This window comes from Topomyia yanbarensis, chromosome 2 (genome assembly GCF_030247195.1).
Source record: "Topomyia yanbarensis strain Yona2022 chromosome 2, ASM3024719v1, whole genome shotgun sequence".
Taxonomy (NCBI): Eukaryota; Metazoa; Arthropoda; class Insecta; order Diptera; family Culicidae; genus Topomyia; species Topomyia yanbarensis.
Genome location: NC_080671.1, coordinates 438,294,419 through 438,319,087, shown reverse-complemented (window position 1 = coordinate 438,319,087; position 24,669 = coordinate 438,294,419). Strand labels below are relative to the sequence as shown.

The 24,669-nt window shown below is 32.1% G+C and overlaps 2 protein-coding genes across 6 annotated transcripts in view; one reads left to right on the top strand and one right to left on the bottom strand.

Moving 5' to 3' along the window:
* The first annotated feature begins 13,231 nt into the window (after positions 1-13,231).
* Positions 13,232-15,486, top strand: LOC131685573 (ATP-sensitive inward rectifier potassium channel 12-like). Its single transcript, XM_058969408.1, has 4 exons — positions 13,232-13,503; positions 13,811-14,088; positions 14,151-14,921; positions 14,975-15,486. The coding sequence occupies exons 1-4, from the start codon at positions 13,277-13,279 to the stop codon at positions 15,178-15,180; spliced, it is 1,482 nt and encodes a 493-aa protein (XP_058825391.1). The 5' UTR covers positions 13,232-13,276; the 3' UTR covers positions 15,181-15,486.
* Positions 15,487-15,611: 125 nt separating this feature from the next.
* The window catches only part of LOC131685569 (G protein-activated inward rectifier potassium channel 3-like), a 90,605-nt gene continuing 81,547 nt past the window's right edge, over positions 15,612-24,669 (bottom strand). For 3 of the 5 annotated variants that reach the window (XM_058969386.1, XM_058969385.1, XM_058969387.1), the window contains exon 4: positions 15,612-16,299. In XM_058969386.1, coding sequence (XP_058825369.1) covers positions 15,845-16,299 — 455 coding nt within the window. In that variant the 3' untranslated portion in view covers positions 15,612-15,844. Of the gene's footprint in view, positions 16,300-16,371; positions 16,656-24,669 lie in introns of all 5 variants that reach the window. The other 2 variants (XR_009304838.1, XR_009304837.1) reach the window with 2 other exon arrangements.

The following is a 24,669-nucleotide window of genomic DNA, read 5'->3' as shown; positions in this document are numbered from 1 at the left end:
AAACAGTTTCCACCGTGCACTCGATCACGAGTTTTTGATTAGCAGTCGCAACCGGCATTCGATTGACCTTTGTGCGCCCTCAGTAGCCCTTGACGATCGGAAAAACCGATTTCGAAAAGTTGCAAACTTGCCAAATCAATACGCAACGCTGGTAATGAGTACCGTCCAGGCCTGCTTCGTGACATCGCCTACTTCGACCGGCGATGTCGTGTCATGGCTTGTGGGACTATCGAAAAGTTTCCCCGCTATCTGATAACAGGGAATTAAGTCGCGCTTTAATTCCATGTTTTGTAACTTCCCCTCGGAGTGGCCTGGCCCAACCCAGCATTGTGTCCGGAATTTGCATACGCGGGTTTTAACTTTTTTTCTTTTGAGAATGATCGCGCAATCGATGCAAAATTGGTCTATCTTTCGTGAGGATTACAATTTTAAATCTATTGCGATCGATCAAATAGTCGGTTTCGCGAAAATGAATCATCACTCATTAATCAAGATCATAGTTTTTTTTTTGGGTAAATTCCACCACCCGATCTGCAATTCATCCTAACACCACTAGGGGAATTTAATCAGTTGCGTTTTTTCTCCTTCTTTTCCCTCTCGAAGATCGTTTGCAATAATTGAATGGAATCGGATCTGGAGGCGCTTCGTTGCGAGTAGTTCGAATGGCCGGTCGAATCGTTCGATAATGACTTCTTTATAATTGCGAATATTTGATTGCAGCTGCCGAAAAGGATGAAACCTGATGGATCGAAATGCAAAACGGCCACAACCCCGTAAGTACGGTCCGGCGTTGATGCGAAGTTGTTTGTTTTGGCAAGTTTTTTTTTATTCTCTGTCTCTCTCTCGCGTACTGCTGACGATTCCCCCCATAGATTAGGTATCGATGACTACTGCGATCGATGCGGTTGATTAAGTCGTCACGGCGCGGCGGCGGTTTGCTCACTTCTGATGGACGAACCGAGTGCGGGTACTTATTAAAGTATCAACATTAATCACATAATTTGCGGTTGAATTAAATTTATTCGAATTTAATGCATTCTGATGATCGGTTTCCGCAGTTGTACAAACAGTGCCTTCTTCTCGACATTAATTATGAGTACTTGGTTTGTCCGATTCGTTGGAAATAATACATTGTCATCGAGTTCGTCGTTTTTGCATTGTTGCAGTTTGGCTCTTTCGTTCCCACCATAGGGAAATAATTGTGAAGAACAGAGCCCATCAAGTAGAAATTTTTTCTTTCTAAGGATAGATTAGGTCAAGATTTTTCAATCAAAGCAACCTTAATTTGATTAAGACGAAACTACACAACTGACGACAGATAAGAATTATATTTAATGTTTTTTTTTTTTCATAAACGAAACTTTCGGCAAATCCACCGTCAGTTCTTAAAGTAATGACTTAATCAAGTACCGGCCGACCGGTTATCTTCGGCCTAATGTCTTTTTCGCGTGATCCACCTAAACGAGCTCCCATTCCGGCAGGAGCCGTTGGGCCACTTTGGATTCGCGCAATTTTTATCACATTAATGGTGCCAAAATGAACGCTTGATGCAACCGCAGACTTTGTAGCTGCGAGTCTGACATTTTTTTTTCTTTCTTAAGGATATGTTATTAAGTCATCAAGGAAAGAAATATGATTGAAATTTCGAAAAGTTACGGAACATCAGCTGCGCTCGGTGCGACTAAAAAAAATTAAGCACACTTTACTCATCGTGAGTATGAACAATGATGCGGACATATTAATCAAGTTCAGGGCTGTCAAATGATGAAAATGAGACACAGATCGAGTAGTGCTGATTGCCATTTCCACCTGAAAATATCATATATCATATCAAATTATATTGCTTTTTAAAAATATTTGTTCTAAAATCTGTAAATTTTTTGAAACACATCCGACTAACCAGGACTAATCGAGATTATAAAATGATCATTTGAAACAGCAATGTATAGGGTTCCCTGCATGATGTTCAATACCGCCGTCAACCACGTCCTGATAACGATCTGCTGAGGAAAGAAGGATAGTCGATCACCGACAGAGACCGAAGAATCCACTGCATCTCACTATGTATCACGGGATGAGAACATTTGTTAATAAAATTGTCAATTTTGTAATCATGCATTGATTGCTCTAGGCAGCCCACTGCTGAGACAATTTTAAGATTACAGACCCGTGCGCGGAAAAGTCTCAAGGGGGGGTGTTGATTTTTTAACGTTTATTTTAAAAGAAACTTACAGAAACCCACAAACTTTGAAGACTTTTTCAGACGCCTGGACCTAGTCTTGTGAACCAAACTACTCTAGTCAACAAATTGGGTAAATGTTTGTTATCGAGAAAAAGTCATCAAAAGACACCGCTGAATAGTGGTCGGAAACCCCAAAAACGCGAACTTAATTCACTAGAGGCCAAACCATCGAATATATTCACAGGGTATCTTTGGACGAATTGTTCGTAAGAATATTCCCCACAAACTGATAAAAATTAAAATTAGACATGGCTCGATCAAATTAAAAAAAAAAACTTTTTATGCTGACGAGGTAGAAAGTTGGTGTCTTCGACAAAGTTTTAGAAATGCTCGTAATGAAGAAATTTGTTGAACTAATTGAACTTGTAGGATTTAATGTAATCGATCTGTAAAGCGTTTTCTGTGGCACTAACCTCAAATTTAGTTTTTTTCAATATAACTTTTTCCACTGTGACTTTTCGTGCAAACCGTGCTCTAGACAAATATGGAGGCATTAAAACCACATAATATTGTTGACGACTGTAAGTAAAACTACCCAAGTAAAAACATTAAAAAATGAGCTTGGAACCTTCTTACCTTTATTATGCATATTCCGGACATTGAAAATAGTGCCTGCTCGTCCATTTTGGTTTGCACCTTTCTCTCTTATACGCAGTTGAAGTTGGTGTAAAAAAATTATAATTCTTCAATAACTCTAAAACGAATGAGTATTTTTAGAAGAGTTGTGCGCGGCGCCGCCGATTTCAGGTAAAATTTTTATATGCAGTTTTCAACAATATTTTTACATGCAGTCTTCAACAATATTATGTGGTGTCAATACCTCAACATTTGTCTGGAACATCGTTTGCACGAAAAGTCACAGCAATAAAAGCTAGATAAAATAGCTAAATTTAAGGGGTTTGCCTTAGAAAACGCTTTAAAAATCGATAACATTGGGTCCTACAAGCTCAAGTTGTTCAACAGAATTCTTCATTATGAGCATTCCTAAAACTTTGCCGAAGACACCAACTTTCTACCTCGTCATTAAAAAAAGTTAATTATTCTATTTCAATCATAGTAAGCCATGCCTCAATTTAATTTTTATCAGGTTGTGGGGAATATTCTTACGAACAATTCCTCCAAAGATAATTATGAATATTTTCAATAATTTGGCCTCCAGTGACGTTTTTGGCTTTTCCGACCACTGTGCGTTGAATGCTGGCTCGTGGTGGATTCGGATTGGTTTGTAGTAGTTAAGCCAACCGACTAAACTTAAACCCCTTGTATCTCGTAATCCTCATCCATCCGGGGCAACCGCTAAGTACTGCTTTAGTAAGGATTGTGTTCTTGCTTATTTTGTTTTGTGTGAATCGTCATGTTTTTATCCATAGCTACTTTTCCATACTTGCTGTCAAACTTTCGCGATATATCTCACCAGCTTAGGTCTGCTGCAAATATCGCACCCTGTTGAGACATGAACCGGTCCGGGGGTGTCGAACATAAGGATTAACATCTGTTTACAACCACCTTCGCTGGGTTTCTTATCCTTCTTGGTGCTAGTCGTTTCCTTTTATCTGCTCGCTGGTGCTGAGAACTTCTTGGCGGCAGTATTTCACCCTATACCGATGCCAATTTTTGCGATCCATTTCGCTGCCACTCTAACGGAATAATTATCGGCGGTAAAAAATTTCTAGACAACAATATCTCGATTTTTTCCAACTTCGTGTTTTTCCTCCTTAACTGCCATTGCTAGCCCTCTGACCGACATCTGCTGTCTACTCACTACTTTTGCTAATATCGAAGTTTGTCGATTAGACTGGTTCATTTTTTGACATTTAGCTCCACCAGGCTTTACTGATTCCTTTTATGACCCTTAGTAATTGTGCAAATTTTGGCACCGATCGGTTGTGTCTACGGACCCTCCAAAAATTTCAAAGTTTATTTGGAAATTAGTATGGAAAATCGGTTAAAATTGAAAATAAATTCTTAAAAAATCACCTCATCAATCAATTCATGAGAAAACTATATATTTCTAAAGGTATTCTTCTACTGAACACATTCGTGGAACATTGTAAGTTTGTGAAAATTCGCTGAGAAAAGTTATTAACTAAAGAAGCAGCATGGCTTCAAAACAAGTGGATTTTATTATTAAATTAAACTTTGAAATTTTTGGAGGGTCCGTAGACACAACCGATCGGTACCAAAATTTGCACAATTACTAAGGGCTATAAAAGGAATCCGTAGAGCATTATCTACTCAGACCAAACAATACGTATTGTGTATCCCTGCATATTAAAACCTCCGCTATCAGTTTCTAGCCAAACTGAACAAGCAAAATTAATATACTTTGTGTAGTGGCACTACCCGGGGGAACTTGGCCATATACCAATTGCTCCATTACCAATGCGGTGTGATATATGAACCGGAATATTATTTGATGATATCTAAAAAGCATACAATCCTATAAAAACCATTGCCCAACATTATTGATTTTCAACTACCATAACTTGAATTTTGAATAACAACTCATTTCCTAAAATTGAAAAATATGCGATTTTTACACATTGACAGATCATCTTCATTTGCATTGCAAATATCCAATGCCATTTATTTTCAGCTGCCGTTACTAAATGCCTATTAATTTTTTTGTCCGGTTTCTCGAAATAGCACGGTTTTTTTTGCACGGTTTTTTTTCACGGGATGATCAAATCATTAAACTTGTATATCGAAATAGGAATTTTATACATAAAAATCGTATTATTTTGCAAAACCGTGCAAAAAAGTCGTGCAAAAAAAAACCGTGCAAAAACAGAATCCGGTGTACTACCAAAGCGTGAGAGGGCTAAAGACCAAAATAGAGCACGTGTACTTGGCTGCTGTTGACGGCGACTATGGTATTTAGGTTCTAACAGAAACGCGTGATGATCGATATATTGATGCAGCTTTTCGGGAATGGTTGGGCGATTTACCGTGCGGATTGAACGATAACAACGCAGCGGAGGAGTTTTAATTACCATGGTCGTCTCCTAAGACCACTCGTGGCTTCTGGGCACTATTGAACGGGCCTCTTTCATGGAACGGGTTAAAATAGATGTAAAGTAGCATGGTTCTCCATGTCGCTCGAAGACTTTTCTAAATTTTAATCAAGTAGGCCAACAATTGCGTTTGTATGTGGAAAATCACCAAAATGTGCGAAAAAATACATGGTTATAGAACTCATCACCAGGTGACATTATACACTAAATATTTTTAGGGGAAATTTGGCCACTGCGACCACTATTCAGGTTTGTGACTGCCCCAGTTGCCCGAATCCAACGTAGTTGGAAGCGAGTTGTTTTGTTTGCCCACATGTGTCTTTCCAACCGGGTAGTACATTATTAATTGGGATCCAAGTTGGTCAAGTATGCCATACCTCGCGAGGCATCATAAAATTCCTTCCGAAAAATCGCTGCACAATGGCACAGAATATGTTCCGGGCTCGTAGTTACAGAGTCGACAAATGTCAGCTTGACTTTTGCTAATTTTTTCAGGTAATACCTAGCAGGACAATGTCCCGTAAATAAACCTGTGATTATACGTAAATCTTTTCGGTTTAGATCCATTAGGATTTTGGCTCTATGAATTTCTTAGCTTGTCCAGCGCCTTCTACGTTACGCCAGTCGTTTAGTAGTTGTTCTGTTGCCCAAGCCGAAAGTTCTAGTTTGATCACACAGGTAGATATACAGTAGGATTCCGTTTTTGGCAACAATTAAAAAAAAATTCAGTTGCCAAAACCGGAACCGTGCCAAAAATGGAACCTTATTTTTAAAGTTTGGATTTTCAATTTACGACTTCAAAAATGTTTCAAGGATTTTTAATCACATGTGAAATGAAAAAATATGCAAATTCAATTTTATTCGTGATTTTATCAAATTCAGACGTCGTACAGTGGGGCAAGCTTTCTACGCTTAAAACCTCTACCGCCCTGGGTATATATCCTGGAGGATTAGTGTCTTTAGCAAAGCATCCTAGATGGAAATGATCATTATTTTGACAACATTGGTTTTAATCTAGATAAGTAGAAACTGATCAAGATCAGTTCTATCTTTTGATAGAGGTGTTCTATCAAAAAACTTTCTTCGGCAAAGTTGTTTGTTTCTAACACATGTACTGAAGAAATTTATACTTTATAACCTATGTAGATGGCGCTACATGACATTTAAAAAAAATCTCGAGAAAATGAATTTTAACATTTGTTTATGAAAAATATATCTTGAAATAAATGTTTTATTCCTAAATCTTCGAAAATATACAATAATAAAAATGCTTAAAAGAGTGATAAATGTTATCGTGACATTTTAAGGTTGTTTTCATCAAAAATATTAAAAAAAATATGTTCCACAAAATTTGTAATAACCAACGAAGCGGCAGATGGCGGCAGCTGGAATTTTGTTTGTGACTAGTAAAAACCTTTAACTTTATAACTACGAAGAGAAAAAAGTGGGGCAAGTTTGGCCTTTTCCAGACAAATGAAATGAGGAAAAAAATATAATTCAGGTTAAATAGTTCCTACTTCGCAAGAGATTTTTCGAGTAAACTAAAATATATGCAAATATTTTCTTGTTTTCGAATTCAAATATAATATTTCGAACCGAGAATAAATTTATCAAGTAATTTATAAAGTAATCTTATTTAAATCACTGCTGTGTCTAGTCCTTCTTAATGCTCATTTTCATCCAAGATACTTTTCCGAAGACACAAATTCTTCAGGATACATACCCAGGGCGCTAGAGGATTTGAGCGTCGAAAGTAGCATTCGGCCCACTGTACCGTCCTGTAGAATTCTCACAATCTTCGAGCACTTCTCGAATGCAATTCCCCTCATTACGAATATGTAAAATAGCATTTAATTCGAATCGCTTTTCTTCGGCCTGAATGGTAGTGCTGATTTCGCTCCTGGGGCTGTTATGTCTTCTTTCTGAAAATTATTAAACAATTTTGTTTAAAAAACACAGCTCTTTTAAAAAATAATAAATTTATTGCTTCTCCATAACTAACCCATCGTTGATCTTTCAAATGGAATTGATAGAATGAAAATCGAACTGCAATGCTTGAAGATATTTAGGTTTGAAGAAAACCATTTTTGTTGTAAAAATCACTTGCAACTTGTCCATATTATAGGGGAAAGTCGTCGGTTGTCGGCACCCCTAAGTAGCTTTTGACAGAAACCAGATATGGACATTCTGATAAATATTATTTGTTATACATGGTGTTTGGTTCATGGTTAAGAATCTCTCGGGGTGTGATAGACAGCCATATTTGGAGAAAAAAATTGTTCTACACATACCATCAAATCTCAACCGTTACAGAGTTATTGAACTTTTTGTGTAAAAAACTTATTTGTCTAAAAATACCTCTAACTTTAAACGTATACTTTGTATTTTAAATGTTTCAGTTCCATTCGAAAGGTGAGAAAATTTCCTATTGAATGGTGTTCTCATATCTTTTAAGTAATTAGCTTTAATTACCTCTTAGCTGTAAAGTAGTTAAAAGTTAGTGTTTTTGAGGAGGTTTTTGCTAATTTTCTCGAAATAATGAAGTATGATTATAGCAATATCTATTATCCAAAAGTTGGGTTTCAGGACGATTCATAATTTGTTCTTGGACGTCATATTTCTATCTCTTCTCATTTCTTTGTAATTTAATTACTATACTTTTCCTGTAATCGACTTGCAAGTGCTTAAAAGACTCTAATCTAAAAAATATGCTTTATATCGTTATTTACAAGATTTCATTGGAAAGCTGAGAAAATGTCCTATCAGTGTATGAACAAATATCTTTTAGTTAAGTGTACTGAATGATTTTTTACTAACGAAATAACTCAAAATTTGTGTTTTTTGGAGTTTTTTAATTATTTCAACAAAATTTATCGTTACTATTGTTCATTTGAAGCCCCTTAATGTTCTCTATAACTTTTTATTAGACACTTTGTCTACATCTCTTTTCATTTTGCTGCTATTTAATAGTTTACACAGCATGAGCTCGCCACAAATGTAGTGGGTTCGAAATCGTTATTTTTGCATATGAAACGATGTGATAAAAACGATTTTGCGTCGAAACCAAAAGAGATAATTGAATGGAGTCAAAGAAAGAACTGTAGAGCTTGCTGAGATGCATTATTTCCATGATAATAATGGTGATGTTTATAATTTACTATTTTAAGAAAATTAACGAAAATGCTAATAAGAGCACTAACTTTGAACTAATTTACTTTTAAAAGAATACTAAATTCACTTAACTGAAAGGTATTAATACATTTTCCACTGTAAAATTTTCCTGGCTTTCGAATAAAAAGAAAAAAAGTACAATAAGTGCCGTAATTTTTCAATTAGAGCTGGTACTAGAGAAAATAACATAAAAATATCCAAGTTGAATAACCCAAAATCATGAAAATAAGAACAGGTAAGTGTATCATGTCAAAGAACAAATGAAGCAGCTCATCAAGACTAACAATCTGAATTATTAAAATGATGAGGTTAACTATTATGATTTTCAAGAAATGAACGAAAAATCGTCTGAAATTGTTTAATTTTCAATAAATTACTTTGAAGAGGCTATTTAAACTCATTAGCTGAAACATGTGAGGGCATCACTCAATGCGAAATTTTATCACCTTTTGAATGGAACTGAAACATTTAAAATACAAAGTATACCTTTAAAGTTAGAGGTATTTTAAGACAAATAAGTTTTTTACACTAAAAGTTCAATAACTCTGTAACGGTTGAGATTTGATGGTATGTGTAGAACAATTTTTTTCTCCAAATATGGCAGTCTATCACCCCCCGAGAGATTCTTAACCATGAACCAAACACCCTGTATAAGTGCACGACTGTCATAAACCTGATAAACAACATGTCGACACTGACATACTTGAAACAATCAAAAATATAATATTTATATAGTTCAATCAGCGTGAGTTCAATTTTGTCTTCATGTTAACTTCCTGTTGGAGAAGGGAAGGGATATAATTAGTGGGAGGGGGAGGATGCACCGGGAATCATCTTACTTATTTTAGTGTATGGGGTGGATGAAGAGAATGCAGGTGGGAGGTTGGTCTGAAGGGGGTGGTGAGACAAGGGGAAGGGTGGTTGAGAGGTAGGAGGTGGAGGAGTAGATGGAGGGTTCAACACCGAACTTCAGATTATACCATCCATTTGGGACTAGGTTAGTGAAAATTGGTTCAGTCATCACCGAAGTGGATTTAGATATGAAATATGCCCGGAACACGGGCTACCGGAATTATCGATAGTGGACAATATATTCCAATAATCTTTGATTTGCCATCAGTGATCTAGACTTGTGAATCAAAGAAATTTGATGTTCATTTCAATATATTTTAAACCTATGAGGTATTACGATTTTACCGGTTGATATGAGAAATTACTATGTGACCGCAATAACCAACCTGTAACTCCGGAACCAAAAGTCAAAACTGAATGAAAATCAATAGCAGTTATTGGGAGTATTATATATTTCATTTGAAATCAAGTTTGTAAAAATCGGTTAAGAGTTTGCTGGAAAATAGGTGTGACATTAGCTCGGGAACATGTCGAGTCCCCTGGGGCATCAAGATCCGTTATAGGTGGCCAATGTGGTCAAAACTTCTTTGATTGGTGAATGTTGAACGTATTTTAATTTGTATTACATCATTCGGACATCATAGGGTTTCTAGTTTATATGGGAATTTGCTGTGTGACCGCACTCTTAAATCCGTAACTCTGGAACCGAAAGTCCGATCAACTAAAAAATCAATAGTGTCTTATGGGTACGTACCGTTCATTTGAAACTAAGTTTGTGTAAATCGGTTCAGCCATCTCTGTGAGAATTGAGTGATATTATTTGACACACACGCATACATACACACACAAACATTTTGCGATCTCGACGAACTGAATCGAATGGGATATGACACACGGCCCTCCGGGCCTCAGTTGGAAAATCGATTTTTAGAGTGATTGCATAGCCTTTCTTTATATGAGAAAGGCAAAAACGAAAGGTTAAAAATTTGGTTTGGACTTTTTATCGGACCTTTTGTCTTTCGACATTTTGTCCTTTCGAACTTTTGTATTTTCGACCTTTCGTCCATTCGCCCTTTTGTCTTTCGACTCGTTGTCATAGATTCGGTCTTAACACTGCGGCTGCCCGGGAAAGTGAAAATCGTACGTTTCGTGGACGACGTGTCACTAACGGTGATGAGTGAGACACTTAGAGAAGTGGAGGTGTTGGTGACGGAGACAATAGATGCGATCGAGAGCTGGATGAACGGCGTAAAGCTGCGAATAGCTTACCACAAGTCAGATTTGTTGTTGGTCAGCATCTGCAAAGCGGTTCAGCTGATACAGATCATCGTCGAAAGGCACGTGATTGCATCAAAGCGTGCACTGAAGCAAGTGGGAGTGATACTCGACGACCGGTTGAGTTTTAACATCCATGATGATTACACCTGCGAAAAGTCGGTATGTTATCTAGTATTTCGTCATTGATACTGCTATATGGGGTTCCAAACTGGGATACGGCGCTGAAAACCAAGCGGAACATCGAAAAGCTGAACAGGATGTTCCGGCCGGTGGTCGTACGATTGCGTACAGAATAATGCCTTCGGAGGCAGTATCAGCATCACCCAGGCGGAGGATATCAAGTGCTACAATTAAATGAAACGCAAGAAACGTGAGGAACATGATGAGGGTCAATAGAAAGCACGGAGAGATGACCTTCCACCTGAAACACCTCCTGTCATGCCACGGATGCTACAGGAAGTATCTTCATCGATTCGGGTACGCAACGTCACCATTGTGCCCGGAGTGCGAGAACGTCGAGGAGACACTGGATCATGCGGTCCTCGAAAAAAAAACGGGAGGAACGGACATCAACCCGGATAATGTAGCCTACAGAATGACAAGCGATGTAAAGACGTGGAACGCAGTCAACAGAGTTATGATGTAGATCATGACCGTCTTACAGCGAAAGCGGCATGATGAACATCGAGCAACGGTTTCGGGAGAGCATTCACCGCCAGGGAACTCTCCGCAGGAATAAGCTAGATCCACCGCCGAGCACTAGTCGAGAAGATTGCAACAGAGCACCGAGCATGGGTCATCGAAACGCCAGCGAACCGGACGCCGCGCTCCATCCGGAATCGCCAGACCAACCATGGCACCCCACCGGTTATTCCGATAGAAATATAGCGAAAACCAAAGAAGAATCGGTATTGGAAGAACTTTTTTCGCCAGGGAGCTCTCCGTCAGCGTAAGCAAGATTCACCGCCGGGAACTAGACTGAGTAGACCGCGACGACCAGTTACGCTGGGGCTCCAGCAAACCGGACGCCCTACTCAACCGCACGGAACTGATCTCGGCACCTGGCTGGTTGGCTCGCTTTCGAGCTTTTCTAGCCGGGGAACTCTTCATCGTAGCAGGCTAGATCCATCGTCGGGGACTAGACCGAGTAGTTCGCGAACATATCGGAAGCTCAACGAGGAAGTAGTACTAAATGGCACAAGGGAACCGGAGGGCTCAGTAAATTAGACAGTCTGAAGTTTGCCGCTCAGATTGTCCAGAGCACTAATTCACTACCCACAGCTAGCTTTCCTAATACTATACAGAAATTGCCACGTTGTGTGGATGATCGAAAACTGGTAGTGTGTCAAAGATGGGTGCTGTAACCCTGGTGAAAGAACTGACTACTAAGTAGTTGGATAGGAGTGTGAGCTGTGCACATATAAAAAACATCTTCCGAAATAAACTCGTAAAGTAATGCCGGAGAGGAATCAGGTTGCGTACAGGAGTAGTTGTATTAACGGGTCGGGTGGCTACTAGAGTGACAGGAAAAAATGACCCCTATCGGCCCATGCCTGAGTCGATTCCTAGTCACACCAGGAGTACTTGCTCCAAATTTGAAGCAAATCGGACAAGTCTAGCTACCGGAACAACGTGCCTGAAGTTTGTATGGGATTCTTCGACAATTTACATGGAGAAAACTTACTAACTCGCATTTTCACCGCTAGGTGGCACTATATGCATCGTATTTTCACTGCAAGTGAAAATAAGAAAGATAATTTAGTTGCCTACAAATTTGTCGAAGACTGCTAGTCAATCCGGCTTTGGTAAAAGAAGTTATTAAACTTTTAACGAAGTGATGTCTGAGTCAGTTTTGCATGGGGCCTAGCAGTTCGCATTCGCAGAAAAAACCCATTCTTTCACAAAGAAATGGTCTCGTTTCGCTAAATCATCATCCCATCTTACGTAACTGCGAACCAGTTCTCATTCCATCAGGTATTGGTTGAACATAAATTGACGACAAAGGGAGGTGTATTATTTCCATTAGCCCGCGCTTCAAAATTCCAGAAACTGTCTTCCGAATCGTCGTCGTCTGTTGTCAGTCGCCGATCGTCGGACCGCCGAATGGGACAGGTCCTAAAATACTTCAACATTTTAATTGATGCGGTCTTAATTAATAAAAATAAGGCAGAAATTCGAAATTGTCTGATTCTTGATTTCGCTGTTTTGATTTCAGTTTCTCAGATGGTAAAGAAGTGGAAAGCGTAAAGAGGAAACTATGGCGGACGAATCTCAATGGCAGCGTCCTACGTTTGTTAATTGGATTCTTTTCGTTGCCATTCCCGAATCGGAAACAATGTGATTGACAGTGATATACGAATAAATTCAACATTTTGTTGACCCCATCTCATGATGTTGTTTGAGAATAAAACATTAGATGTGACCTTGCTTTAAATGGACCAACTGCAAATCTTAAAACATTTAAAAGTATCTGCCCTGTGCGAAGCACAGCGTAGAATCTGTCGCGGACAGGTGACAAACTAATCTAGCTTACCAACGCACGGTGCGACGGTGTTTATTTACCCACCTATCCGAGGTGCTTTAATCCCACGGCAAATAGACTAGCTGCTCGTTCAACCCGTTGAATATACTCGAGTTGTGGTCGTACCAAGTACTTGCAGTAGTTCCACTCAAGTGCCCCACGCGCGCGGATCTTCCGTGCGCTAACTAACTATAAAATATGTATACTAACCGGTGTAAAAATGTGACTCTACCACGGATCAACATCGATAAGGGCTCCTTCAATCGGGATCAAACCTCCATCGACGAAAGTAATCTGCTGCTACTCGGAAGTCCTCGTTCCGTTAAATTGTCGCCATCGATTTACACACCGCTGACCACGGTCGCACGGAGTAGTCCCGGACTGGCAGCACTCGGTTCCAGCACACCACGGTCGCCCAGTAGAAGGTATTTTTCACAGATCAAAATTGAAAATTTCACGCGGAATAACCGAATTGAAAACTACGCCTGTCACATGAATGTGTAAACAGACAGCCGTCTGTCGTAGCTTGCTTTGATTTAGGACGACGACGATCTGGTCGTGTGGTGTCGTCGTAGTCAGTGACAAACACACACGCGCTCTGCTACGTCAGTGGCATTGTTTTGGATCCAGATAAATCTGGAATGAGTTGCAATTTTGTTTTAAATTTAAACTTTCAACTTGAAAAATCAGTTCAAATTAAATACTAAAGTTTAATTTCTCGTCCCTACCCAGAGCCGGTGCCTATCGACCGAGTGTATTTGCCCATCGTCTTCACAGGAGGGCGGTCTTCAAGAATGGTTACTGCAACATCGCCCCGATCAAGGGTTCCCGGAGGCACATTCGCTTCCTGCAGGACATGTTCACAACGCTGGTGGATGCTCGTTGGCGCTACACGTTGATGGTGTTCGCCCTCGGATTCGTCTGTTCGTGGCTATTTTTCGCCCTACTGTACTGGTTCATTGCGTATGCCCACGGAGATCTGGATGAGCAACGTCTACCGCATAATCAAGGTTTTGGAACACTCGCTTTAAATCAATCAGTTCAAAATTAACTTTCTCCTTCAAATATACAGGCTCGATCGGTTGGAAGCCATGCGTCACCAGCATTTACAGTTTTGCTTCCTGTTTCCTGTTTTCTCTTGAAACACAGCACACTATCGGGTATGGAAACCGAGCTACGACAGAAGAATGTCCAGAGGCCATCTTTGTCATGACGCTGCAATCGGTGCACGGAGTAATGATTCAGGCTCTGCTGGCCGGAATAATCTTCGCAAAAATGACCCGTCCGAAGAGCCGTTCACAGACGCTACTCTTCTCCAAGCAGGCGGTGATTTCGATGCGCGATGGTGAACTGTGTTTGATGTTCCGGGTTGGGGACATGCGCAAAAGTCACATAATAGGCGCAAACATTCGGGCTCAGCTCATTCGGGGTAAAATGACTCGGGAGGGAGAACTGATGGCTCAGTATCAGATCGAGCTGGAGGTTGGAGTTGATGGGTGCGGTTCGGACATGTTTTTCATATGGCCGCAAATCGTGGTCCACCGGATACACGCTGATTCGCCCCTGTATGGGTTAACAGCGCTGGAGTTGCTGCAGGAAAAGTTTGAGATCGTGGTAATTCTGGAAGGGACAATCGAATCGACCGGTCAGACGACCCAGGCCCGATCCAGCTATTTGAGCAGTGAGATTTTGTGGGGATACCGATTCGAACCGATTCTATTCTATAACAAACAGAAGCAAACCTACGAAATTAATCTGGAGAAATTTGATGAACCAGTTCCGGTGGAGACGCCCTGCTGCTCAGCGAAGGAACTGATGGAGGGAGCCAACTACAGCAGTCATGGTGAGACTTTTCGATAAAATCAAAATAACTTAATTCACATTCATATTCAACAGAAAATCTCGTCGACAAACGATCCTTCGAATATGGCAGTCTGGTCGAAAAATTGCATCGCTTCCAGGTGGACGATGAAAAAAGTCAACATCGACTGACACTTGATGGAGCCGCTTGCGAATTGCAGCATCAGCCACCAACGGCGGCAGCGGCGGTAGCAGCGGCCTCAAACGTCACTGTTAATGGTAACGTATGTTCAAAGGAATGACTCGGGGACCGATCAGTTTCTGCCGGTTGGCTTAAACACAGCAACAGCAATGAAAATTACGAAAGCATTGGCGGAACAGATAAGAGCTCGGTTTGCTGAAAGGGAACGTAAAAAACAACGACGTGCTATAGCGTTTGTGTAGGAGAATAAATTTAGGCGCTAATGTCGAAAGCAGGCCAAGCGCCTGCAAGCTGCACTTAAATAGTGTTGTTCGAAGGCATGGATAGGGTTTACCAAACCGCTCGGCATATTTTAAAAGTGAATTCTTTAATTGTAAATATTAAATAAATGGTAAATTTATGGTTACGAGTTTTTGAATTGAAATTTAAATCACCCAAACAATTTTTGAACTATTCTTCCGTTTCTGTCATCTAAAAACCATCTTCCATTGGCTTTCTTTCCAGAACAAAAATGCTCAGCTTCCGCAACAATATTTTCAACGTGTTCAACAGTCGTCGTCGGATAAAATATCACTGGTTTTAATATTTCTTTCATCTTCATCCTTAAAATAATACTCATTCATTCCTAACTAATCTTACAGCCTACCGTTGGTAATCAAATTGGTTACTACCTACCTGCCTAATGCTAGGATTCGATATTCTACCTCAGAGTAAACCTAAACAAAACTAAAAGCAAAGATCTCATTTCTCGTGCTCAGCGGCCGCTAGTTGCTGGACCGACTCCTCGTCGAACCGCTCCGATTGCGATTGCTTCCGAAAGTAAACACGCCGTCGCAGATCGCCGGCGGTGGAGGAGAATATCTCGGAGGTTCTCCACATTCCCCCGAAACAGGGGCTGGAGTTGGTGCAGGTGCAGGAACAGGCTGTGTGGTGGAGGAAGAGGAAAGCGGAGCGGAAGCGGAAGGGGCACGTTTCGCCGTTGGCGGCACTGAGTCAAACAGATTGCGCAGGTTGTTCTCCAGCTGCACATAGGATCGGTGCCTCCGGGGAACATTCTGGATCGTAAGGTAGGATCGATTAGATGGGTGCCTGCTGAGTCGCAAGGATCCAGTTTCGTCCTCGAGGTTGACCGATTGGCTGAGGGTGTCCATCAGCGAGCGGTATTTGTACTGCCAGCGCTGTTCCAGCAGCGTCTTCGAGGAGATGTTGTCGAGATGGTCTGTTGATTCAGACGAAGAAAAAAAGTTATTTCTTAGCTCGGTTCATAGTTCGTCGATGCACCATAACCCACCATCGGATGACTTACTTCAATTAATGAGAAATATTATGAGATTCTTGAGGCTTGCAATGCACGGCAGGCTTGGGGAATGGTTAAGCGATGGTGACTTATCATACTTGTTTTGTTTTTGTTTTGGTTTGCTTTAGGCTACAAGTAGTATAATGAAGCAGAGGAGAATGATCGATGGAAGCTGGCTGTTCCGTTTGGCTTGGAATGATCGATATACAAATAGGACGATACGGTTGGGTACGCTAAAACGAAACAAATCTAAGCAGGCATTTGAATTGTGTCCTCCGCTAAAACGATACAAATGGGAAGAGAGAAAAAGCAATAACCAAAACACATTTTAGTAGGCGTTGCCATTGTTCGTTTATTCGAACGAGGACGGTTCTGTCCCATGCAATGTTAAATTTTGGTGTTGCCAGAATTATAGCAGAATTACGCATCAGTACAATGAAAGATTCTAAAATAAAAATATAATTAATACCATTGCATATTTGATATCATGTTTAAGAAATGGTTTCATAACAGATTTTTTGATTGATGTAATGATAAACAATTTAATACTTTAATTAGTTTCATATTTTAAAAAATTTAAATTTTCATTTTTCTACAAAAAATTTCAAATTTTCAAATTTTCAAATTTTCAAATTTTCAAATTTTCAAATTTTCAAATTTTCAAATTTTCAAATTTTCAAATTTTCAAATTTTCAAATTTTCAAATTTTCAAATTTTCAAATTTTCAAATTTTCAAATTTTCAAATTTTCAAATTTTCAAATTTTCAAATTTTCAAATTTTCAAATTTTCAAATTTTCAAATTTTCAAATTTTCAAATTTTCAAATTTTCAAATTTTCAAATTTTCAAATTTTCAAATTTTCAAATTTTCAAATTTTCAAATTTTCAAATTTTCAAATTTTCAAATTTTCAAATTTTCAAATTTTCAAATTTTCAAATTTACAAATTTTCAAATTTTCAAATTTTCAGATTTTCGAGTCGTCGAATTTTTGAATTTTCGAATTTTCGAATTCTCGAATTTTCGAATTTTCGAATTTTCGAATTTTCGAATTTTCGAATTTTCGAATTTTCGAATTTTCGAATTTTCGAATTTTCGAATTTTCGAATTTTCGAATTTTCGAATTTTCGAATTTTCGAATTTTCGAATTTTCGAATTTTCGAATTTTCGAATTTTCGAATTTTCGAATTTTCGAATTTTCGAATTTTCGAATTTTCGAATTTTCAAATTTTCGAATCTTCGAATTTACGAATTTACGAATTTACGAATTTACGAATTTACGAATTTACGAATTTACGAATTTACGAATTTACGAATTTACGAATTTACGAATTTACGAATTTACGAATTTACGAATTTACGAATTTACGAATTTTCGAATTTTCGAATTTTCGAATTTTCGAATTTTCTAATTTTCGATTTTTCTAATTTTCAAATTTTCGAATTTTCTAATTTTCTAATTTTCTAATTTTCTAATTTTCTAATTTTCTAATTTTCTAATTTTCTAATTTTCTAATTTTCTAATTTTCTAATTTTCTAATTTTCTAATTTTCTAATTTTCTAATTTTCTAATTTTCTAATTTTCTAATTTTCTAATTTTCTAATTTTCTAATTTTCTAATTTTCTAATTTTCTAATTTTCTAATTTTCTAATTTTCTAATTTTCTAATTTTCTAATTTTCTAATTTTCTAATTTTCTAATTTTCTAATTTTCTAATTTTCTAATTTTCTAATTTTCTAATTTTCTAATTTTCTAATTTTCTAATTTTCTAATTTTCTAATTTTCTAATTTTCTAATTTTCTAATTTTCTAATTTTCTAATTTTCTAATTTTCTAATTTTCTAATTTTTCTAATTTTCTAATTTTCTAATTTTCTAATTTTCTAATTTTCTAATTTTCTAATTTTCTAATTTTCTAATTTTCTAATTTTCTAATTTTCTAATTTTCTAATTTTCTAATTTTCTAATTTTCTAATCTTCGAATTTTCGAATTTTCGAATTTTCGAATTCTCGAATTTTCAAATTTTCAAATTTTCAAATTTTCAAATTTTAGAATTTTCGAATTTTCGAATTTTCGAATTTTCGAATTTTCGAATTTTCGAATTTTCGAATTTTCGAATTTTCGAATTTTCGAATTTTCGAATTTTCGAATTTTCGAATTTTCGAATTTTCGAATTTTCTAATTTTTGAATTTTTGAATTTTCTAATTTTCGAATTTCCGAGTTTTCGAATTTTCGAATTTTCGAATGTTCAAATTTTTGAACCTTCAAATTTTCAAATTTTCAAATTTTCAAATTTTCAAATTTTCAAATTTTCAAATTTTCAAATTTTCAAATTTTCAAATTTTCAAATTTTCAAATTTTCAAATTTTCAAATTTTCAAATTTTCAAATCTTCAAATTTTCAAATTTTCAAATTTTCAAATTTTCAAATTTTCAAATTTTCAAATTTTCAAATTTTCAAATTTTCAAATTTTCAAATTTTCAAATTTTCAAATTTTCAAATTTTCAAATTTTCAAATTTTCAAATTTTCAAATTTTCAAATTTTCAAATTTTCAAATTTTCAAATTTTCAAATTTTCAAATTTTCAAATTTTCAAATTTTCAAATTTTCAAATTTTCAAATTTTCAAATTTTCAAATTTTCAAATTTTCAAATTTTCAAATCTTCAAATTTTCAAATTTTCAAATTTTCAAATTTTCAAATTTTCAAATTTTCAAATTTTCAAATTTTCAAATTTTCAAATTTTCAAATTTTCAAATTTTCAAATTTTCAAATTTTCAAATTTTCAAATTTTCAAATTTTCAAATTTTCAAATTTTCAAATTTTCAAATTTTCAAATTTTCAAATTTTCAAATTTTCAAATTTTCAAATTTTCAAATTTTCAAATTTTCATATTTTCAAATTTTCAAATTTTCAAATTTTCAAATTTTCAAATTTTCAAATTTTCAAATTTTCAAATTTTCAAATTTTCAAATTTTCAAATTTTCAAGTTTTCAAATTTTCAAATTTTCAAATTTTCAAATTTTCAAATTTTCAAATTTTCAAATTTTCAAATTTTCAAATTTTCAAATTTTCAAATTTTCAAATTTTCAAATTTTCAAATTTTCAAATTTTCAAATTTTCAAATTTTCAAATTTTCAAATTTTCAAATTTTCAAATTTTCAAATTTTCAAATTTTCAAATTTTCAAATTTTCAAATTTTCAAATTTTCAAATTTTCAAATTTTCAAATTTTCAAATTTTCAAATTTTCAAATTTTCAAATTTTCAAATTTTCAAATTTTCAAATTTTCAAATTTTCAAATTTTCAAATTTTCAAATTTTCAAATTTTCAAATTTTCAAATTTTCAAATTTTCAAATCTTCAGATTTTCAAATTTTCAAATTTTCAAATTTTCAAATTTTCAAATTTTCAAATTTTCAAATTTTCAAATTTTCAAATTTTCAAATTTTCAAATTTTCAAATTTTCAAATTTTCAAATTTTCAAATTTTCAAATTTTCAAATTTTCAAATTTTCAAATTTTCAAATTTTCAAATTTTCAAATTTTCAAATTTTCAAATTTTCAAATTTTCAAATTTTCAAATTTTCAAATTTTCAAATTTTCAAATTTTCAAATTTTCAAATTTTCAAATTTTCAAATTTTCAAATTTTCAAATTTTCAAATTTTCAAATTTTCAAATTTTCAAATTTTCAAATTTTCAAATTTTCAAATTTTCAAATTTTCAAATTTACAAATTTTCAAATTTTCAAATTTTCAAATTTTCAAATTTTCAAATTTTCAAATTTTCAAATTTTCAAATTTTCAAATTTTCAAATCTTCAGATTCTCAAATTTTCAAATTTTCAAATTTTCAAATTATCAAATTTTCAAATTTTCAAATTTTCAAATTTTCAAATTTTCAAATTTTCAAATTTTCAAATTTTCAAATTTTCAAATTTTCAAATTTTCAAATTTTCAAATTTTCAAATTTTCAAATTTTCAAATTTTCAAATTTTCAAATTTTCAAATTTTCAAATTTTCAAATTTTCAAATTTTCAAATTTTCAAATTTTCAAATTTTCAAATTTTCAAATTTTCAAATTTTCAAATTTTCAAATTTTCAAATTTTCAAATTTTTCAAATTTTCGAATTTTCGAATTTTCAAATTTTCAAATTTTCAAATTTTCAAATTTTCAAATTTTCAAATTTTCAAATTTTCAAATTTTCAAATTTTCAAATTTTCAAATCTTCAAATTTTCAAATTTTCAAATTTTCAAATTTTCAAATTTTCAAATTTTCAAATTTTCAAATTTTCAAATTTTCAAATTTTCAAATTTTCAAATTTTCAAATTTTCAAATTTTCAAATTTTCAAATTTTCAAATTTTCAAATTTTCAAATTTTCAAATTTTCAAATTTTCAAATTTTCAAATTTTCAAATTTTCAAATTTTCTAATTTTCGAATTTTCGAATTTTCGAATTTTCGAATTTTCTAATTTTCGATTTTTCTAATTTTCAAATTTTCTAATTTTCTAATTTTCTAATTTTCTAATTTTCTAATTTTCTAATTTTCTAATTTTCTAATTTTCTAATTTTCTAATTTTCTAATTTTCTAATTTTCTAATTTTCTAATTTTCTAATTTTCTAATTTTCTAATTTTCTAATTTTACAATTTTCTAATTTTCTAATTTTCTAATTTTCTAATTTTCTAATTTTCTAATTTTCTAATTTTCTAATTTTCTAATTTTCTAATTTTCTAATTTTCTAATTTTCTAATTTTCTAATTTTCTAATTTTCTAATTTTCTAATTTTCTAATTTTCTAATTTTCTAATTTTCTAATTTTCTAATTTTCTAATTTTCTAATTTTCTAATTTTCTAATTTTCTAATTTTCTAATTTTCTAATCTTCTAATTTTCTAATTTTCTAATTTTCTAATTTTCTAATTTTCTAATTTTCTAATTTTCTAATTTTCTAATTTTCTAATTTTCAAATTTTCTAATTTTCTAATTTTCTAATTTTCTAATTTTCTAATTTTCTAATTTTCTAATCTTCGAATTTTCGAATTTTCGAATTTTCGAATTTTCAAATTTTCAAATTTTCAAATTTTAGAATTTTAGAATTTTCGAATTTTCGAATTTTCGAATTTTCGAATTTTCGAATTTTCGAATTTTCGAATTTTCGAATTTTCGAATTTTCGAATTTTCGAATTTTCGAATTTTCGAATTTTCGAATTTTCGAATTTTCGAATTTTCGAATTTTCGAATTTTCGAATTTTCGAATTTTCGAATTTTCGAATTTTCGAATTTTCTAATTTTCGAATTTTTGAATTTTCTAATTTTCGAATTTCCGAGTTTTCGAATTTTCGAATGTTCAAATTTTTGAACCTTCAAATTTTCAAATTTTAAAATTTTAAAATTTTAAAATTTTAAAATTTTAAAATATTAAAATTTTCAAATAATCAAAATTTTCAAATTTTCAAATTTTCAAATTTTCAGATTTTCAAATTTTCAAATTTTCAAATTTTCAAATTTTCAAATTTTCAAATTTTCAAATTTTCAAATTTTCAAATTTTCAAATTTTCAAATTTTCAAATTTTCAAATTTTCAAATTTTCAAATTTTCAAATTTTCAAATTTTCAAATTTTCAAATTTTCAAATTTTCAAATTTTCAAATTTTCAGATCTTCAAATTTTCAAATTTTCAAATTTTCAAATTTTCAAATTTTCAAATTTTCAAATTTTCAAATTTTCAAATTTTCAAATTTTCAAATTTTCAAATTTTCAGATTTTCAAATTTTCAAATTTTCAAATTTTCAAATTTTCAAATTTTCAAATTTTCAAATTTTTAAATTTTCAAATTTTCAAATTTTCAAATTTTCAAATTTTCAAATTTTCAAATTTTCAAATTTTCAAATTTTCAAATTTTCAAATTTTCAAATTTTCAAATTTTCAAATTTTCAAATTTTCAAATTTTCAAATTTTCAAATTTTCAAATTTTCAAATTTTCAAATTTTCAAATTTTCAAATTTTCAAATTTTCAAATTTTCAAATTTTCAAATTTTCAAATTTTCAAATTTTCAAATTTTCAAATTTTCAAATTTTCAAATTTTCAAATTTTCAAATTTTCAAATTTTCAAATTTTCAAATTTTCAAATTTTCAAATTTTCAAATTTTCAAATTTTCAAATTTTCATATTTTCAAATTTTCAAATTTTCAAATTTTCAAATTTTCAAATTTTCAAATTTTCAAATTTTCAAATTTTCAAATTTTCAAATTTTCAAATTTTCAAATTTTCAAATTTTCAAATTTTCAAATTTTTAAATTTTCAAATTTTCAAATTTTCAAATTTTCAAATTTTCAAATTTTCAAATTTTCAAATTTTCAAATTTTCATATTTTCAAATTTTCATATTTTCAAATTTTCAAATTTTCAAATTTTCAAATTTTCAAATTTTCAAATTTTCAAATTTTCAAATTTTCAAATTTTCAAATTTTCATATTTTCAAATTTTCAAATTTTCAAATTTTCAAATTTTCAAATTTTCAAATTTTCAAATTTTCAAATTTTCAAATTTTCAAATTTTCAAATTTTCGAATTTTCAAATTTTCGAATTTTCAAATTTTCAAATTTTCAAATTTTCAAATTTTCAAATTTTCAAATTTTCAAATTTTCAAATTTTCAAATTTTCAAATTTTCAAATTTTCAAATTTTCAAATTTTCAAATTTTCAAATTTTCAAATTTTCAAATTTTCAAATTTTCAAATTTTCAAATTTTCAAATTTTCAAATTTTCAAATTTTCAAATTTTCAAATTTTCAAATTTTCAAATTTTCAAATTTTCAAATTTTCAAATTTTCAAATTTTCAAATTTTCAAATTTTCAAATTTTCAAATTTTCAAATTTTCAAATTTTCAAATTTTCAAATTTTCAAATTTTCAAATTTTCAAATTTTCAAATTTTCAAATTTTCAAATTTTCAAATTTTCAAATTTTCAAATTTTCAAATTTTCAAATTTTCAAATTTTCAAATTTTCAAATTTTCAAATTTTCAAATTTTCAAATTTTCAAATTTTCAAATTTTCAAATTTTCAAATTTTCAAATTTTCAAATTTTCAAATTTTCAAATTTTCAAATTTTCAAATTTTCAAATTTTCAAATTTTCAAATTTTCAAATTTTCAAATTTTCAAATTTTCAAATTTTCAAATTTTCAAATTTTCAAATTTTCAAATTTTCAAATTTTCAAATTTTCAAATTTTCAAATTTTCAAATTTTCAAATTTTCAAATTTTCAAATTTTCAAATTTTCAAATTTTCAAATTTTCAAATTTTCAAATTTTCAAATTTTCAAATTTTCAAATTTTCAAATTTTCAAATTTTCAAATTTTCAAATTTTCAAATTTTCAAATTTTCAAATTTTCAAATTTTCAAATTTTCAAATTTTCAAATTTTCAAATTTTCAAATTTTCAAATTTTCAAATTTTCAAATTTTCAAATTTTCAAATTTTCAAATTTTCAAATTTTCAAATTTTCAAATTTTCAAATTTTCAAATTTTTAAGTTTTCAAATTTTCAAATTTTCAAATTTTCAAATTTTCAAATTTTCAAATTTTCAAATTTTCAAATTTTCAAATTTTCAAATTTTCAAATTTTCAAATTTTCAAATTTTCAAATTTTCAAATTTTCAAATTTTCAAATTTTCAAATTTTCAAATTTTCAAATTTTCAAATTTTCAAATTTTCAAATTTTCAAATTTTCAAATTTTCAAATTTTCAAATTTTCAAATTTTCAAATTTTCAAATTTTCAAATTTTCAAATTTTCAAATTTTCAAATTTTCAAATTTTCAAATTTTCAAATTTTCAAATTTTCAAATTTTCAAATTTTCAAATTTTCAAATTTTCAAATTTTCAAATTTTCAAATTTTCAAATTTTCAAATTTTCAAATTTTCAAATTTTCAAATTTTCAAATTTTCAAATTTTCAAATTTTCGAATTTTCAAATTTTCAAATTTTCAAATTTTCAAATTTTCAAATTTTCAAATTTTCAAATTTTCAAATTTTCAAATTTTCAAATTTTCAAATTTTCAAATTTTCAAATTTTCAAATTTTCAAATTTTCAAATTTTCAAATTTTCAAATCTTCAAATTTTCAAATTTTCAAATTCTCAAATTTTCAAATTTTCAAATTTTCAAATTTTCAAATTTTCAAATTTTCAAATTTTCAAATTTTCAAATTTTCAAATTTTCAAATTTTCAAATTTTCAAATTTTCGAATTTTCGAATTTTCGAATTTTCGAATTTTCGAATTTTCGAATTTTCGAATTTTCGAA

What these genes read in the sequence shown, in the direction of transcription:
- LOC131685573 (XM_058969408.1), top strand. Translation starts at nt 13,277, where the DNA reads ATGTATACTAACCGGTGTAAAAATGTGACTCTACCACGGATCAACATC. An exon ending in CCACGGTCGCCCAGTAGAAG is followed by an intron (nt 13,504 to 13,810) that starts GTATTTTTCACA and finishes GTCCCTACCCAG; the next exon opens with AGCCGGTGCCTATCGACCGA. An exon ending in AGCCAACTACAGCAGTCATG is followed by an intron (nt 14,922 to 14,974) that starts GTGAGACTTTTC and finishes CATATTCAACAG; the next exon opens with AAAATCTCGTCGACAAACGA.